This window comes from Convolutriloba macropyga, chromosome 1 (assembly GCF_964194025.1).
Source record: "Convolutriloba macropyga chromosome 1, txConMacr16.3, whole genome shotgun sequence".
NCBI lineage: Eukaryota > Metazoa > Xenacoelomorpha > Acoela > Convolutidae > Convolutriloba > Convolutriloba macropyga.
Genome location: NC_134468.1, coordinates 74,506,053 through 74,525,380, shown reverse-complemented (window position 1 = coordinate 74,525,380; position 19,328 = coordinate 74,506,053). Strand labels below are relative to the sequence as shown.

At 35.2% G+C, this 19,328-nt stretch overlaps 1 protein-coding gene across 1 annotated transcript; it reads left to right on the top strand.

Moving 5' to 3' along the window:
• The first annotated feature begins 3,033 nt into the window (after positions 1 to 3,033).
• On the top strand, positions 3,034 to 18,888 carry LOC142342524 (2',5'-phosphodiesterase 12-like). Its single transcript, XM_075393876.1, has 4 exons — positions 3,034 to 3,275; positions 9,926 to 10,419; positions 10,896 to 11,257; positions 18,264 to 18,888. The coding sequence occupies exons 1-4, from the start codon at positions 3,034 to 3,036 to the stop codon at positions 18,804 to 18,806; spliced, it is 1,641 nt and encodes a 546-aa protein (XP_075249991.1). The 3' UTR covers positions 18,807 to 18,888.
• Positions 18,889 to 19,328: the final 440 nt, after the last annotated feature.

The window sequence follows — 19,328 nt, the reverse complement described above, 5'->3', positions numbered from 1 at the left end:
ACTTTTCATCTCCAGCTTTCTCGCTCCCAGTTGGTCGGCACTTGCAGCACATGTAATCCCCTCGGGGCTTCCAGCTGTAAGTGCCGCAGCTCTTTTAAGTAGGAGGAGATGAATCGTTCATGCGTGTTTGGGTGTTGGACTTGGAATTTATAGGTTATTTGGGAGTATAAAATGTGATCTCGCAAGATTCCATTTTTTTCGAAAAATTAGGATTTAATTCTCATCCGCTCTTCGCCTCTTTTACCGCACCTTAAACATGTAGATTAATGTTTTATATGAGTTGCGCTCTGTCAACATGTAGAAGTTGATTATCTGTACAAGTCTTAGCGGTACCTAAATTTGCAAGATAGCTCAGCCAATTAAGTCTTTAATCAAAAAATTGGTGTTACTTGGGTTAATATACTAAACCAAACACCGGTAACGTAACGTAATATCTCTGGCTGTTGAAGGATGGGCATGGCTTACAGCCCGAGTACGAAAAAATATCAATTTTAAATATATTCTTTTGAATGATTTTCTTGCGATGCTTCTTGCGATGCTTTTGCTAAGACTTGTACAGATAATCAACTTCTACATGTTGACAGAGCGCAACTCATATAAAACATTAATCTACATGTTTAAGGTGCGGTAAAACAGGCGAAGTGCGGATGAGAATTAAATCCTAATTTTTCGAAAAAAATCGAAAAATTAGGATTTAATTAAATAGTTTCATATTGGTTATGCTCTAAACAATGACACGACAGTAGTTTCAAATTAAATAGTTTCATATTGGTTATGCTCTAAACAATGACACGACGGTCAAACCCTTGCAAGTGCAGTGTGTGTAAACGGAACATCAAAGACAATGATAAATCGGCAATATCATGCGAGAAGTGTGAGCTTTGGTTCCATGGTCCATTGGTCCATGTGTATCTCTATCAGTTGACGATGTGGACTGGCTTGGAGCAAGGAAAAACTGCAAATGGATTTGTGATACCTGTGATAGTGATCAGCTCTTCCCATCCGAAGCTAAGTTGACAAAGACTTTAGATGAGAATAAAATTGCTGACAAAGTTGCTGTTGCCTTGTCTGCTAAAATCGGTACTGAAATACCAAAAATTATTGAGCTAGCATTGCCTAATCATATCAAGGACAATTTCGAAAAAGTTTTCAACTAGACTTTGCCATCTTTTCGTGATGCTGTTCTAACGAATAAGAAAATTAAGGGGCACAAAACGGCTAATGAGCCAATGCAGTTTCTGATTAACGGTCTGCCCGAAAATGCAATATCTTAGAACAAACTTATAGAGTCTGACACGAAGCTTCTTGACGAGGTTATCACTTTTATGGGTCTGAAATCAGACGGAAATATTGTGCAAGCAAGACGCCTTGGAAAGTTCAAAAACCCTGCTAACAATGAAAGACTTTATAGTATCCACTAGTTAGGCCGCTAGTCACAAACGCTCAGCACGGTTTTATTAAGAGACGCAGCACAAACACTCAACTTATTTCATATTTTGATGTTCTTTACAACAATCTTGACAAAAATTTTTCTTGTGCTAGCGTCTATTTTGATATCAAAAAGGCTTTTGATTCCGTTCCGCATCATAATTTACTAAGAAAACTGGCAGCATTTGGGTTTGACGACGCTTTTCTTCATCTTTTTTCGGATTATCTCGAAGATCGACACCAAATCGTCCGCATAGGATCTTGTTTTTCTAGGCCCTCCGTTGTAACATCTGGTGTCCCACAAGGAAGTGTCCTTGGACCACTTCTGTTTATCTTGTACATGAACGATCTTGTTGACCATGTGCAAAACTCCCATGTTTACTTATATGCCGACGACCTAAAGCTGCTATGCGTTGATTGTTTCGAAGGTCTGCAATGTGACATCAATGGTGTTTATGAATGGTCACGCAAAAATCAACTTGAATTTCATTCAGAAAAGTGTAAAGCGATGAACTTCAAATGCAGCCAGTCTCCCTTATTTCTAGAAGCGGAAATTCTTTTCACTAGAGAGATTATGGATTTGGGAATGCTAGTTACTGAAGATCTCTGTTGGACAACACATGTTAAGACGAAACTTGCGAAATGTAATAAAATTTTTAATTTTTTGAAAAGAAGCATACCGTTTCAAGTTTCTATTCTCCGCAAGAAAACGTTGTACCAAACGATGATTCTATCTGTGCTACTTTACTGCTCCCAAGCTTGGTGTATTACAACTGGTATTTTGAAAGTGTTAGAAAAGTTTCAGCGCAAAGTGTTGCGCTGGGTTATTAGGTCTGAGGATTACAACGAGACACTTTCAAAACTAAATTTGTATCCAATTTGCTATCAAATTGCGCGAGCTGACCTTATTCTACTATGGAAAACTTGGCATGGAACAATGGAGAGTGACTTAAAGCTGCATGTCAATAGTACGACACTCAGCTCCCGAGGATCAGTCAAAACATTTTTTGAACAACCGTTGAACAAAAAATTCAAAACTGACAACTGTTTTCTTAGTCGAACTATCCACTCCGCCAATTACTTAATTTCTATCAACGTCATTGACTTTAGGTCATCTTTCAATAGTTTTTGTAAGAATTTAGATAATTTTCTCATAGCCAAAACACTTTCTTTTAATTACTTTCGGCCATGTACATATTTTCTTAAATGTCGCTGTGTGGACTGCAGATCTTAATTTGCTACTGTGCTTTGTTAATTTGTACTGTCATGTCTTTCTTTTACTATGTATTCCTCTTGTTGGAATTTAAGTCTTTTACTACTACTACTACTACTTTGCGGGCCTGCTAGTTGTAAATTAATTGTGTCATTTCAATCAGTTATTGCAATCAAATTAGAGCTCTTACCAAACAGTCATTGCAATTAATTAATCGCCAATTAGTGCTATTCCAATTAATTTTTCCAATTCTCTGACCCCAGAGTTGTAAAAAACTATTTTAAAACGCTGTTACTAGATGTATCGATAGATCACTCGTATCGCACATGTAATTGTGTTTCCATATAATGTGACTCTATATTGCTCACTTCTATAGTGCTTTTTTCAGATGCATGGCTAATATCATTTACATATCAAAGCAAAGTGATGCTGAAACTTTTGGAGTCGAATTTACATATTCTATGAAGAAGGTAGTATTCTCGCGTTCCTGCAGAGACACAATAAAACAATTTTTGCAGAGATGTGAAATAAAATTAAGTAGCCCGAAAAAGAAGAAACATTCCAAATCAACCGAAAATGTGCACACTGAAACGTTCGATTGCTGCTTTTTGTCATCAGACAATACGGCCTTAAAGTATTCAAATATTTGAACATTTTATTTAAGTATTACTTTCCATTAGGTATCTTGATCTCAGTGGATGTTTTCGGTCCTTTTTGTCATTATCTTATAGAACCTCTTCTTTTTATTTGTATGTGGTGATGATCAAATCAATGCTTTCACCAATTACCTTTGGCAATTGGCATTTCTTTTTCTGCCACATACCATTTACTATCTCAATTGCGTGCGAAATAGATTTATGCGCTTACCTGTATCCATACACTTGTTTTAGTAAATCAAAGGTTACTTAATTCCAGTTTCCTCCCCCTATAATTTAAAAGTAAACTAAAAATTTTTGAGCTTTTGCTCACGCTCCATTTCGAACAGTTGTGGATTTTTTCAATTTATACAATTTTCTTCTGAAATTTGCGCGTGACATTATTCGTCGCGTTCATAAGATCTCATTCGCTTGAATAGATTTTTGTCATACATTTCTTACAAATTATTTGTGCTCCCTTTGTATGAGGGCTTAAAGTGAGGTAAGAACATCACATTCGTATTAAATTTTGTAGATTCATTTAAGATGCCTTTTTCTTTAACATCTTGCTTTTGCGAGATTCAAGAACACAGCACCTGTGTCTTGGTTATCTTCCATTTTTCATAAAATTAAAGCACGGTATCACTAGACGACTTTCTAAATTTGAAATCGACTGTTTTCTGGTCAAGAGACCTCCTTATTTGAAAAATTTGTGCGTTGTGTGCGTACTTTAGAGTTGTAGGAAAATTTTTCTTTGGAATACAATCGTTAAGTTTAATCTGAAGATGTGTTCCATCAGCGTATGTTCCGGATTTCAATGCCCCAGCATTGATGATCCCGGCTCTGGCGCTTTGTTGTCTAGGTTATCAATAACTTTAAAGATTTCTCTCAAGGCAAAAGGTCTGAAGATAAACTCTGAAATTTCTGCTTTTTTTTTCGACGTTCAATGGAACAACCTGCCCTCTGTAGAAGCCCATTTCGCTGAAAACTCTGTTAAAAGCCTTACAGATGGACTTGTCTTTCGTTTTTGACCATTTTCATCAATTTCAGTGATGTTCGGAATTTAAGATGCCTTTTTCTCTAACAGTTTCCGATCTTCTACCCTAAATTAGCTGACGCGTGCAACCAACATTCTTTGGCCGTTTTTTGGTGTCCTGTTTGTTCACTATGCTATTCTGTTAACCACGCAATGTTTTAGCCCCTAAGTTGTTACACACTGATTTTAAGATTCCTATAATTAAGGATAATTTTGTTTAAATAATTGTAATTATTCCCGTTAATGGAGATTAAAATTGGGGTGAAATGAACGAGGGGTGAAAAAAACATTTTAACATTCCAGTCTTTTCTCGCCTGTTTGACTGTCAGAAAATCTAAGCTAAAGGCTCAATGACTACAAGCAAAGTTATAACCATTATCAAATTAGTTTTTGGCATTTACCCAAGATGGACTAGTTATTCGCTTAGTTTTAACACAATCAAAATGTTTGCATTGGGAAGCTGGTGCCTCGTCATAAAAGAGATCACAAAATATTATAAACGAGATCAAAGATTTGAATAAAAATTTTATGCACGCAGCAGTTGCAATACTACCCTTAACCGACGTTCTGCTGACAGTATGCGTTGCTCTCGGAACCAAATTAATTACACACATATAAAGTTTAAGAAAGAATATTGTCAATTGACATCGCAAACAGAGTGTCAAAACGTGAGACAGAATTTGATATACCCGAGATTTTAATAGAATTTTAGCGGTTTGACAACCGAAAAGATAAACAGAAACATATCGAATTTTTTGTTGATCAATATGTAAGATATACTTTCTAAAAACTTCTATATTTTGACTGAAATTTTTGGTTTTTGTGAAAACTTATCAAATTTTATTGTTTGTTCTCGGTGTTGTTCCCACTTGTTTGTATTCGACCCTCAAAACGTACAATTACTTGATGCCTTAGCAATTTTTGCTCCAGATTGTGAGCCCGGTAAGTTTGTGCCCAGTTTACTGCATGCCCAGTATGCCCAGTTTACTGCATTATAAAACAAACCATGCGGAATCAATATGATCAGACTACTATTTCACCTAACCCATAGACAAAAAATCGAAGAATCAGGATTGAGAAATCTTATTACAAAACCTTGGAGATGCCCTGGCTCTGAAAATTATCACAGCTCTTGCGTTCCAAAAACCAGAGAAAACAAAAATCATTTGAGAAGTAACGACTTTAGTTGTTAGAAGAGTGCATTTAGTAAGAATGCATTGATTGAAGTAACGAAAGACTTGAAAAAATAATCAAGCTGTTTTAAATTTCAATCAAATTTAAGCAAGGATCTGCTATTTAACCGTGCTCCCATTTTCTTACCATATATCTCGAATCGAATGGATCTGCTGTCATAGACAGATTTCGTAGAACAACTAATTCTGTCGAGGTTTGCAACGGTCAAATACAACCCTCGTTCAGTGGATTTCAACCGAATTCCTCTGGACAGCCGGCAATTCGGAAACTTAAGTACTCAAAAGGCAGCTGCCGTAAAAAAGCGCGTTTGCAGAATAAAATTACACCAAGAAATATTAATAGCTTGAAATTAAGGAATCAGAACTGGGTGGCTGTGTACCTCCTAGCAACAAAATTTTTTCAGCTGGGGTAGGAGCCCCGGCTATTCAGAAATACATGTACAGCTATTTTATATTACAGCTAAAAAACGTTGATTTGTCAATCTCCTCAACAGTGAATTTTCCCCTCTTTTTTTGGGAAAGACCTGTCATGTGAAGCCAATTGAAAGTCCCTTAGCGAAGTTTTCTACTCAATTTTTTCATGAACTTTTGGGTAAATTTTGGGTGCAGTTTTGCCCTAAATATTCATTTTATTTGCTCTTTTTTTGTTAATTTTTATTCCTGATCCTTGGAAAGAGTTTTCTGATAACTTTTCATAAACGCTAAAAATTGGTTCTTTTTTAAGTGATTTTAAATTTTGTTTTTCTCGCAAACTATTGGGTTTTCCACTTTTTCATCCTTGTAGATTTTGTCATCAAAAATTATGGACATCGCTTCAAGAGTTTTGTTGACAAAAGTAACATAATTTATATTTTTTTGAAAGCAGTTCGTTTATTTTTTTTCCATTTCGACCGTTTTTTCTAAAGCTCTACCTTTGAAACCAAATCTTGCACCACTCTTCGGTAAAGGCCAAATAGAGTTCCTATGACCTGAAATTGATCCTATACTTTAAAACAGAGGTGAACTTTCAACAGTTCCGAGAGTTTGCCTTGCTCTTAAAAATTGTTTTCAGGTGTTTACAACACCAAATTTAGTCATTCTGAATAATTTTTGGGATTAAGATTTTGACAATTACTTTTAATAAATTTTTTTAATTATCAATTCTTCCAAAATTTTTATTAATTTTACTAGAAAGTTATTCAGTCTATGTACAGAATATCTCGAAATCCTTGAATCAAAGATTCCCAATTTTTGCATTCCGGCTTGTAAGGCCTATGGAAGCAAAAGTCTCGTAGTGGACTGTTTTTCTCAAAATCTGCTTCTTGAGTTTTTGCAAAATTTGGGTAAATTTTTACACAACTTTTGGGACTTCTGTCTAGTTTTTTTTTGCCTGAATCGTTACGCCGTTTTTCTCACGGGTAATATATATTGTCCTCGGAATGAGTCTTCGGATAACTAATTCCACATTTTCAAAAATTAATTTCACGTATTTTTTCAAAAAAATTTTAATCTTTTTGTTTTTTTGCAGTTTATTGATCTTTTAACCTTATCGTGGGAAACTTTGTCTGCCGTCAAAAATTACGAGGATTGTATGAAAGGTGCTTTTGGGCCAAAAGTGACAGAATTGGATAGAATAATTCCATAAATTTTTCGAATTTTTCGCCAATATCTAAAGCTCTATCTTTGAACCGAAATAATTTTGTGGAGACCAAACAAGATTTTATTTTGCCTACAGCTAGATCTGCACTTGGGAAACGACGACAGGTCTCAATAATATTGAAAACTAAAAAGAAAGTTTTGAAAATTTGAGTCCAAAAATTGTTCTTTATGGAGTGCTTCGATTTTCTTAAAATTTTTTTCTCGATCCCACAAATTGTTGAGAGTTGGTCCACAACTCATCTAATTTTTTACTCTAAATTGAACGAAAAACTTATTTCAAAACTGTTCTCAAATTCCGTTTTCTTAGCAAAAGAGTCACTCAGGGCATGAATGTGGGGGTTGCCCCGCATCATGCTCCCATCATAGATCGAGAGCTTGGCGCAAGACTTGAAATTTTGCGATCTTTTAACTGTTTTCAATTGCTTTCCAGATCAAATTCAGTCATTCTAAGTTATTTTTGGGCTTAAAAACTAACAATTTTTCAAATTTTTCCAAAATTTTTACTATCGCTAAAAAGTTACTGCGGGCATGTATGTGTTGCATGAACCACGACATACCATCTAAGCCGCTCAGAGGTTTTCGATGCAACTCATCATGATGCCTAGTCATTCTGAATAATTTTTGGGATTAAGATTTTGACAATTACTTTTAATAAATTTTTTTAATTATCAATTCTTCCAAAATTTTTATTAATTTTACTAGAAAGTTATTCAGTCTATGTACAGAATATCTCGAAATCCTTGAATCAAAGATTCCCAATTTTTGCATTCCGGCTTGCAAGGCCTATGGAAGCAAAAGTCTCGTAGTGGACTGTTTTTTTCAAAATCTGCTTCTTGAGTTTTTGCAAAATTTGGGTAAATTTTTACACAACTTTTGGGACTTCTGTCTAGTTTTTTTTTTTGCCTGAATCGTTACGCCGTTTTTCTCACGGGTAATATATATTGTCCTCGGAATGAGTCTTCGGATAACTAATTCCACATTTTCAAAAATTAATTTCACGTATTTTTTCAAAAAAATTTTAATCTTTTTGTTTTTTTGCAGTTTATTGATCTTTTAACCTTATCGTGGGAAACTTTGTCTGCCGTCAAAAATTACGAGGATTGTATGAAAGGTGCTTTTGGGCCAAAAGTGACAGAATTGGATAGAATAATTCCATAAATTTTTCGAATTTTTCGCCAATATCTAAAGCTCTATCTTTGAACCGAAATAATTTTGTGGAGACCAAACAAGATTTTATTTTGCCTACAGCTAGATCTGCACTTGGGAAACGACGACAGGTCTCAATAATATTGAAAACTAAAAAGAAAGTTTTGAAAATTTGAGTCCAAAAATTGTTCTTTATGGAGTGCTTCGATTTTCTTAAAATTTTTTTCTCGATCCCACAAATTGTTGAGAGTTGGTCCACAACTCATCTAATTTTTTACCCTAAATTGGACGAAAAACTTATTTCAAAACTGTTCTCAAATTCCGTTTTCTTAGCAAAAGAGTCACTCAGGGCATGAATGTGGGGGTTGCCCCGCATCATGCTCCCATCATAGATCGAGAGCTTGGCGCAAGCCTTGAAATTTTGCGATCTTTTAACTGTTTTCAATTGCTTTCCAGATCAAATTCAGTCATTCTAAGTTATTTTTGGGCTTAAAAACTAACAATTTTTCAAATTTTTCCAAAATTTTTACTATCGCTAAAAAGTTACTGCGGGCATGTATGTGTTGCATGAACCACGACATACCATCTAAGCCGCTCAGAGGTTTTCGATGCAACTCATCATGATGCCTCACAGCCTCGAAGAACAGCAAAGAACAAAATATTGATAGTGGTTGAAAAATTTAGTTTGTCTACTTATGAAACTGTCAGTTCCCGAAGGGCACTGCCAGATAACTAACAAAAGACACATTACAAAACCTTTTCTTAGATGCCGAATAGTCCGTAAGAAAGTCCTGACCCAGGGCCACGCCTGCCCCTAGATGTAGGTTTGTTGGGAGGAAACTGATATTCTTAAGGGCAATTGTTTCATAACTGTGTATTTGAATCGATCTGTTTTTTTATTGAAGTTTGAGATGCTTTCTCGAGGGTGGAGCCTTCGTTGCGTCCTCTATGAGTTATATGGAAGACTCGGTAGGGATTCTGATACCGGGCGTTAAACCTATGATTGTACCCTTAATTTGAACAGCATAGCTGTTACCATTAATATCAATCTCGACGATAACTGTGTGGTAATTTTTTATTACCACTTTTTGTATATCTCTCTGCAATGGTTTTTGCCTGGTTTTAGTGACCAATTTTTAAACATTCATCTAGTCTTGTCATCGTGCTTCGCATATTACCAGGTGGTAGGTTTTCTTCATCTCCTTGCACAGACTCGCAAGACTTCGTATTTGTAGAATGTGTTAACAATGGCAAATTTTATTTTTTTTCTTTTAGAAGTTGCAAGCTGGCCGTATTTGTTTTGCTATGAGAGTAAATGAAATGCATCAATAAAAAAATGGCATTGGATTATATAATTTTGAGATTTTGTTGACTCAATCGAAACCGGAAAACGCCGTGTACCTGGTTCACCAATATATGCGGTCAAATTTTAAGCTATAAACTTCTAATTGAAATCTTAACTACCTATATTTATTCACAATTTTCTTTGCATAGCGTTGTTCTCTTATTTTTTCATAATGAAGCCTACTTAGAATTTAAAATGTTAACAAATAGGCTCACAATTATAGAATTTTTACCGTTTTGTCATGAATCCCAATTCAGTTCCGTTAATCTGATAAATGTTGAATACTTTAAGTGAAAATCTTCTATTGGAAAAGGTGGTTTTGGATAATTCGAACAAGTTTCGGATCAACGACACAATCTACGCGCTTGTCATTAATCTGCCCAAAGTCCTCTCTGCTTCGATATCTTCTCATGCGATGGCAACTTACATTATCCAACCTACTATTGAAATGGAGTTTTCCACCCATTTTGAATGCTCTTGGTTTGTCGAATCACAGCCGCACAATTTTGCCCTTGTTTGTCAACAACCTGTTTACGAACCGCCTGTTCAGTTTGTGAGCAAACGATTCAAAGTGGAAATTACCCCATATTTTGAAAATCGCAGAGGTGAAAGTGTTACGATAGATGGACCGGAGCCCTTCCAGGCACCAGTTGGCGAGACGCCTTTAACTGTGAGGCAGCAGCTGGTGCGAATGACCTCTGGTAACCTTGAGATTGATTTCAGAGTGGTCTCCTACAACATTCTTGCGGACTGTTACGTCTTCACTGACTTTGCACTTACCACAAGTAAGATCTTTCAAGGGTTGTTTTGATTATAGCTGTAAGCTGAACGGAGCTATGCTTCGGTAGAACAGCTTGAAATGTCAGCTGCTTCTAGAAGCGCATAACGTTTGAAGTGAAATCACTAATTTAATTTGACTAAGGTTTAATTTGTATGTTTTAGTCTCTGTGGTCGTTTCGTTATCTCAATCATACCTAATTATATCTGTATGCTACAACAGCAAGTCTATTTTGAATGTATGTTTTGACTGGCTTTTTTTGCACTCCGTGGATTAAATTACAACTGGGGTGTTATAATAGAGAAAAGATTATGATACGTGAAGCTCATTTATGGTCAACTCATCTATTGTGATCATCGAGTTATTTTAACATGTAAAAATAAGCCTCTCCATTTTCTTACTTGGGAACACAGCGGAATAACCGTCTAACAAAAATGAAAAGCAAAAACATTGAATTTATTTATTATTCTTTATCTTTTTAAGTGTATCCTCAGTGCCCCAAGTACGTGTTGCCAATGGAGTACCGAAAACAGATCCTGTATCGTGAGTTCCTTGACTACAATGCTGACATTTTGGCATTGCAAGAGGTTGAAGATAAATTTTATCACAATGAATTGCTACCATTTATGAAGCTACATGGACTGAATGGAGTCTACTCAACCCAGAATGCACGTAGAAGTGACGGAGAAGCAATCTTTTTCAAAGGACAGGTGTTCGAGTTGGTTGAGAGTGGAACATTATCTATGAATGAGTATTGCTATGAAAGTGAAGTGTTGACCTCATTCTTAGCTGTCTGCTCGCATGATCTGCGTGAAGATTTTCTGTGCAGAACTACAACATTTCAGGTAAATAATGCATAATTGCATTTGATCAAATGTATCGTTTGGAGTTTTCGTTTTTAGTGTTCTGCTAAACGCCCATTCGGCTAGAATTCCCAGAAAATCTATGATCTGCCGTTTTTGTTTCACAGTAGTCGATGATTGACTTTCCTGGCAGATTTCTGCTAATTTTGGTTAGGTTATCTATTTAACGAGGCTCTCTGCCTTCAGTTGTGATCAGTTTCCGGTATATTGTTTCTAATATCGGCCAATTTTTAGTTTCTTTCTTTGAAATATCTGTAATTCAGATCCAGTTTTGAAAAATACTATAAAAACATTTAAAAATGCGTTTCGAAAGCTTATATAGACGTAATGTATCATATAGACATAGTCGTAATGTATCATATAGACATAGTAACTGAATACAATTTGTCGTCTGTCCTTTCTGCTGAAGTTTGTTATTTTTTGGAGGTACTGAAAAAGGTAAATTAGAAAAATGTCTTCAGATGTGTCGTCCCGCAGTTTTGGTTTTAAGTTAAGAGTCAAAATCTTCCAATTATCACGCAATTCAAAGTTTGCTAATATATTCAAAGATCATTATTTTTGGCACTCGGTGGATTAAAGAGAGCTGGCGGCTGGTTATGCTACCGGTTTTTCAATTTTGGTCTATTTTTCACGGATCCAGTCATACTTCTGCATCACAAGAAGATTTACACAGTTGTGGGAATGTTCTCCCTTCGATCATCTTTTCTGGACCGTAAGCTTGTAGAATAAGTGATTTTGAACGAATTTTCCTGAAAGGAAATTTTAATAACTGAAATAAGCTGCTCATGTGGCTTTTATTTATTTGCTCGCTTTCTTACCGTTTCAAAAAATAAGACTGTATTGGTGCTCTCTTTTTGTGTATGATGGATGTCTTCACAGTTTTCAGATTACTTTGATACCTGGTAACCCCTAAAGCACGAGGGAATTGGAATAGAGAGTGGTGGCGTTTGAATAAAAAAGTTTTCACTGCTTTGAGTGCGGAGTATGTTAAGTTCTTGGGAAGAAATTACTTCAAGTTAAAAAGGGGCATTTTTAATTGCTCTCAAACGAAGTTTGTAGCAATTATGTTAGTCCTGTCGGTCTTTTTTTTAATGCGATTTTTCGCTTGACCGATTTTTCGTCTGACGCTTTTGACTTTGCGTCCTCAGAAACGGGATAAACAGGTAGCGCACAGCGGACATTAAGTGCTCTTAGAGCTTTTCAGCTCTGTTTCAGCTCAAACTGTTTGGGAGACTTATACTTATACTTATGGTGTTGGTGTGAAGGGCGGTTCGTAGAGGTTGAAGACACCCCACTTTTGACCCCCCCACTCACTATTGTCCCCCTACACCGCGCTGTTGCCCCTTCCACCCCACTGTTGCACCCCCGCCCCCATCAGCCCCAGGTGCAACCCCCCCCCCCCCCCGTGGCTAGCTACTGACGAACAACCGCTTGCTAAAAACGCAAATTTGTACTATTTTGCAATTTTTTCAAGCTTTTTGAAAATCTATAACTTTTGATTTTTATTAGCCCTAGGTGTCAAGGAACCTCCTTTAGGTTTTAATAATAGGTTACTACCTTGTTTTTAGTGGTAATGGAATTGTTTCAACATTTTAACACAAATTTTAGCATTTTTTGACAAAACTTGCAATTTTTTTCAAATTTTTTGACATATTTTTACTTATTCAGGTTTTCCCAATCCCAGGGGCCAGAAAACATCCTGAGGGGTTTGATAATAATTTACTGACAATTTTTTATAGGCGATGAAATAGTTTTTCAACTTTTTAATGTCACAAATTTTAGCAATTTTTTGATAAAACTTGCTTTTTTCACGTTTTTTAAAAATTTTTTAGGTTTTTTCAGTCTCAAGAGCCATGGAACCTCCTATGAAGTTTTGAAATTAGTTTACTGTATAATGTCTACATTAAATGGAATGTCTTGCAAGATTTTAACATCACGAATTTTAGCATATTTTTGACAATTTTTGCCATTTTAGTTTTTTGACATTTATAGTCATTCAGGTTTTTTGAGCTTCAAAGATCAGAAAACCTAAGTTAGGGTTTGATTATAAGTTCCTGAAAAGTTTTTTATTGGTCATGGAATAATTTTCAATGTTTCAATATCACAAGTTAGCCTTTTTTTAAATAAAACTCGCAATTTTTAATTTTTTTGAAATTCTCTCATTTTATAGGTTTCTCTAGCCTCAAGAGCCACGGAACTTCCTCTAGGGTTTGATAATATGTGACTGCATAGTTTATAGATATAATGGAATGTTCTTCAAGAATTTAATATCAAGATTTTCAGCAGTTTTTCAAATTATTTGCAATTTTTTCATGTTTTTGAAAATTTTCTGGCAGCACAGGCCCTGGGACCTCCTCCAAGGTTTGATAATAAGCTGATGCATAGTTTTTAGAGTTAATGAGATGGTGATCAATTTTTCTAATGACTCCAGTATTTGTAATTTTTGGATAAAGTTTTATGTTTCATGTGTATGGATCTTTATGAGCTTGTGAAACTATTTCAGGCTTGGAACAGGGATACCGAATAATCTCTTAAGACAATGAAATTGTTCTTAAGATTTTAATATCTTGAATTTTAAGACTTTGTTTTTGCAAGATTTTGTTAAAATTTGCAATTTTCAAAATTTTGTTATTTTGTCTTCTGAGTTTAACGACTATTACTGGCTAACGAAACTTTTCTTGACAGAACTTTCGAGACAAAGATTGTTTTGAACTTTTTTTACTGTGAAGTTGAAAACTTTTTTATTTTGCCTTTTTCAGTTTTTTCTTCATGATTTATTTACTAACAAGGCTAGAAAATACATGTTGCAGAGTCGAATCCCATCATGGAAAATTGTTCTGTCTCTTTCTCTCTCTGCCGGTTAGAGTTCCTTTCCTTCGCTTTCTGGTTCCCGTTTTATCTCTCTCTCTCTCTCTCTCTCTCTCTCTCTCTCTTTGCTGATGCCGCACTTCAGCTGCTCTTATGTGGCGTAATGTCATCTTCTCTGATCCTCACCAACAATGAGTTATAGTAAGTTGTTTTTTCATCATAAATGACCTTACAATCACTTTTTAGGAAATCATTATTAATTGCTCTCAAAAGCAATTTGTAGCAAATATACTAATCCTGTTTGTCTCTTTTATGCAGTTTTTCGCTTGGCCGATTTTTTGTCTGACCCATTTGACTTTCGTCTTGAGAAACGGGTTAAAGAGGTAGCAACCAGAGGTCACTAAACCGTGGCTAGCTGCTGACGAAGGCAGCCGCTCGCGGGTCGTTTGAAAGCAATTCGCCCAACGTTAGTCGGTTATGTTTATTTAACCAAAAGGAGTAGATTTTATTGTTTTTCTCAGTCTTTTTTGAGTTCTTAGTTTTTACTTGATAGCAGTCACAGTTTTCAGTTTTGTTCAATTTAATAGGTCGTTCATGTGGGTCTTGATGCACTTTTTTTGTGTGAAAAATTGTCGTTTTTTGTGTTTGCTTTAAGAGCGCATTTATTTTTTCTATGCTCGTGGACAGGTTTTTATGTAGGTGTGAGTTAAACATTTTAAACGAATTAGAGGGGTTTTGCTAGTTTTTCCCTTTCTCGATTTTTTGGACGTCTGGATGCTAAGCAAGTCTTTCTGGTCTCCAAGTTAGTTATTTTTAAGTGAAAAATTGAAACCTTTCTCTATTTAGTGAATTTTGCTTTTCTTAATTCCTACGTGGTATATATACTTTTGTCTGTTTGATTCCAAAAAGTTTTTGCTAAGTTCACTATCACAATCTGTTCTCTAGCGTTATGCCTTCATTTTTTTAACACTTAAGGCCTAAGGTAGCTGCTAGTCGGATGTTTTCATATACTTCTCGTTGGCACCCACAATTTGATGGAGCTGTCTTTATGACTCGAAGAGGAGTTATGGTGATCTGTTTTTATCGGTCGAGTTGTTCTGAGAGAGGATATAAAAGTCAATGCTACACATGTTAAAACAACTATTTTCACTTGTCGAACAGAGTTGGAGAGGAGAGATTGGTGGTTACTTTCCTATCGGTTTTCGAAAGATGAGCGAAAAAAAGTAAGTGTAAAAGTTTGCTATGCGAGCAAATTTTTTTTTATCACGTGCAGCTTTTTCAAAGCGGTGAGTAGTTTTAGCTCTAATTTTTCTGCAAAGTGGTTTTAACAACTGCATTAACTTGTAATTGTACGTTTGAGGGTGATTTTTGACCATCGGTAGCGAATGTAACACTTTGACGGAATTTTGAGCTATGAAAGAAATCTTTTTAGTAAATTTTGCATTTAATTTGTATTGGGAATTTATCTTCTTGTCTGTTTGGTTCTGAGGGTCAAGTTAAATTTTTATGTTCCCTATCACATTTTCTGTTCTCTAGTGTTCGGCTTTCATTTTTTCTAAATACGTCAAAACCAACGGTTGCTAGTTTGGATATTTTGATACACTTCTCTTCGGCTCCTTATATTCAAAAAGGGTGGAGCGAGGGGGCGTTAGAGTATCATCGCCATAGCTATGTGGCATGAATTTTATGGGCTTTTGGATTCTTTTTTTTCAATTTTAAAAAAGGATTTCCTTCAAAGTTTTTTGCTGCACTTATACTATATTTTTCTGCATTTTATAATTATTTAGCCTGTGTTTTATTGATTTTAAATGCATCTTTTAACCTGTGCTTCATTTCTGATGACCAGATTAGGAATTTACAATTATTGTTTCTTTGTATTGTAATTGCTTTTATCATTTGGCATTGATTTCGGACTTACCTTACCCACTGTTTCAAGTGATTGGAGTTTAGAATTTTCAGTTTTGAATTTTTCTCAATATAGCGAATACGGCCGTGATTGAAAGAGCGAGTTGAAAAGAAAAATAGATTACATGGATGAATAACGGTCATTAAGTAATATTGTTCAGGGTATCAGAGTTCTTCAGAGAGAATGCTGATTTGTATCGGTATCGAGTCTATTAGGTTTTGTTCTTTTTTACACTTCAAAAATTTTGAGTTTTATTGGGGCGCTGACTTTTCACGGCATAAAGAGAAGTTATGGTGATCTATTTTCTAATCCGTTTAGTTGTTCTGAAACAAGATGTAAAAGTCATTGTCGCAAGTATTAATACTTTGATTTTTGCTTGTTAACAGAACTGAAGAGCGGAAAGAAAAGAAAGCGTTGTTTTTTGTTCATACCGGTTTTCAAAAGGAAAGCGTGAAAAGGTAGGTTTGAAAAGTTCTAAGCGATCGAGTTTCTCACCACGTGCGGTTTTTTCAAAGCATTTCAGTAGTTTTAGCTCTTACTTTTCGGCAATGTGGTTTTTAACATCTATATTAGCTTGCAATTGTACGTTTGTGGGTTATTTCGACCATCGGAAGTGATTATTACTTTTTGTGATTCAATTTCGAGCTATTTATTGTTTTGCCGTCCTAAACGCTGTTTAATTTCCGCAGAACAATAGCGGGGGCTATTATTGGCCTTCTCTGATTTTTTGTTGCGTTTTTTGTTACCACCGTATGATGTCAATCTTTTCAAATCGTCATTTTGCTCATTCTTTCATTCAATTGCCACTAAATTGCGTGCGTGACGTCATGTATCACTCTTAGTGGAGCATTTTTTATTCGCATGTTGAAGTTGTTGGTCACACGTGACTTATTTCACTCTCAAAATTGACTTCTCAAAACAAATTTTCTTTACATTAATTTAGGGAGGTAACGTCGAGTGAGTGTGTGTGTCCCTCTATATTTAAGAGCAGCTAATAATCATCAATAACTTATACATATTCTAAATCAAAATCCAAAAAAAACTTCTCAGCGTTTAATGATACTGCAGATCTTTTTGAGAATGCAGATCTTTGAAGCTATTGTGGCTATTTTCTGGCAATCTGCCTGCTATTTATTCAGTTCTCCTTCAATTTATTTTTGTGCTGCGGAAATATTTTGGTTGAAGTCAGTTTGTTTTTTTTGTGAGCAATTCATTTGATTGCTATTAATTTTGAGTTGGTTTTGCTAAAGAAAATTGATTAAATTGTGAAAAATTTTGGCCTCTTCTTGAAGTTTTTTTCTTATTTACTTGGTTTTTATGCTTTTTAAAATACTTTCTTGGGTTCAATTATCTATTCTCTGCTTAGTTTGGACTACTCTTTGGGTTATTTTACTACCTGAGACATTTGAAAGTTTCAAAGGCCAGTTTTACTAGAATACTCGAGAAAAATGCTGTTTTCTTAAAATCGTTTTCGCTTTTTTGGGTGTTTTGTGTTGTTAAGTGGCTGTGGTGTTATTCACTGATTGAGCAGAAGTCGTAGTGCAAGTCTTTCTGAAAACAGATTTGTGATATCACTAAATGTAAGTGTTTTCATTTTAAGAAACTGTAATAGATGGTCTGTTGAGAACAAGTTGTTTGGAATCGAAGAATTTTTAGGAAAAAGTTATCAGGTATTTTTCCTCATTTTTCTGAGTTTTTCTTAATTGATTTTTAAAAGACGAGTAAACAAGAATTATCTTACAATTAGTGAGTAACGTTACGCTAAGTTTGGGCCTGAGTGATTTTTTTTACTTCGAGTCGATTCCGGAGTCTTCTGGCTATGTTTTTATCTATGAACACATTTTCATTTTTTTGAAGTCAAATTGAAGTGATTTTGGTCACGTCGAAACAGGAAATGGACTGAAAGTTTTAAAGTAGATTAATAAATCGGTGCCGGTTTACTTGGGGAAATTTGAATTATGTTCTTAATGTTTTTTGATCGGTTTTTTAAATTGCTTTTCCGAATCAGTTCCTAGTCCTCTCTAGGCCTTGTTTTCTGTTTAGTCAATGAAAGTTCTTTGAATTGTACTAGAGGACTTGTCCTTCTATGTTTTTAATTGCTCGCGAACAAAGTTTAAGTTAATTATTGTAAACATGTGTCTTTTTTATGCAAAATTTGTGCTTGATAATTTTTGCGCATGTATGAAATGTATAAAAATGTAACCATGTATAAAATATTTATTTTCGAGTGCGAATTGTAAAGTTTGAATTCTTTTGACGTGAGTCATATTTTAGTTTTGCGTCCTAAAGTTGAAGGCAAAACAGAAATATGTGTTGGTGGCTAATACCCACTTAGCTGCAAAACACGACTTTGATGCAGTCAGGCTTCTGCAAACAGCAACCTTAGCTCATTTCATCATGCGCAAAACTGAAGATCTCTATGCTACTTTGGGAATGCAAAGTGGCGATTTGGGAAGTCTGATGTTGGGTGATATGAATTCAAGCCCATGTTCCTTTGCAACGCGCTTTATGCACAGCGAAGTGTTGGACATTGAAGAGTTGGATCCGTTATCGGCAGGCATCGAGTTTACCTTGAGTCTGCCACCTGTATTGAGTATGCTAGAAAGCTGCTTTCCTAAATGGAGTATTGAGTTCACAAATATGGTCTACAATTTTCACAGCACATTAGATTGGATATACTTCGACTCTGACAATTTGAAATGCGTGAACAGATTGCCAATGCCTTCATTAGAAAGTGTCGCCACTTTTGGGGGGTTACCCAATATTGGAATGGCTTCCGATCATTTGGCTCTGGTGGGTGACTTCACATTTAAATGATGCAGTTATTGATTCAGCATTGATAAGTATTTATTGCCAAAATCTATTTTTCATAGAACTGAATAATTAAAGGTTAAATCAGTTTTATTTTTTCCCCACTTGAAGAATAGTTTTGAATTCAGAAAAAGGCCTAATTTTGGGATTGTGTCAAGTTTTTTTAATCCTAGTCAAGTAATCTTAGTCACGTGGTTATTTTAAGTGCCTACATATAAGGTGGCTTTGCAGGACTCAGATATGAGTTCAAAGGTCTTTGCCATTTTGATATTTTAATGTTATCTCCACCTTCTTACACTCGTTTTTTTTTGTTTTGAAGGTTTCATGAATCGACTGTAAATCGAAAGATTTTATTAGCTCTAAATTTTTAAAGATGGCAGTAATGCGGAAAAAATGCAGGTTGAAATTTGACAGTTTACTGTTAGGAACATTAATCAATTTAATGTTCCTTACAGGAAACCTTCAAATTTCTATCTGGATTTTCTCCGTACTGCTGTAATCATTTAGAATTTAGAGCTATAAAAAATC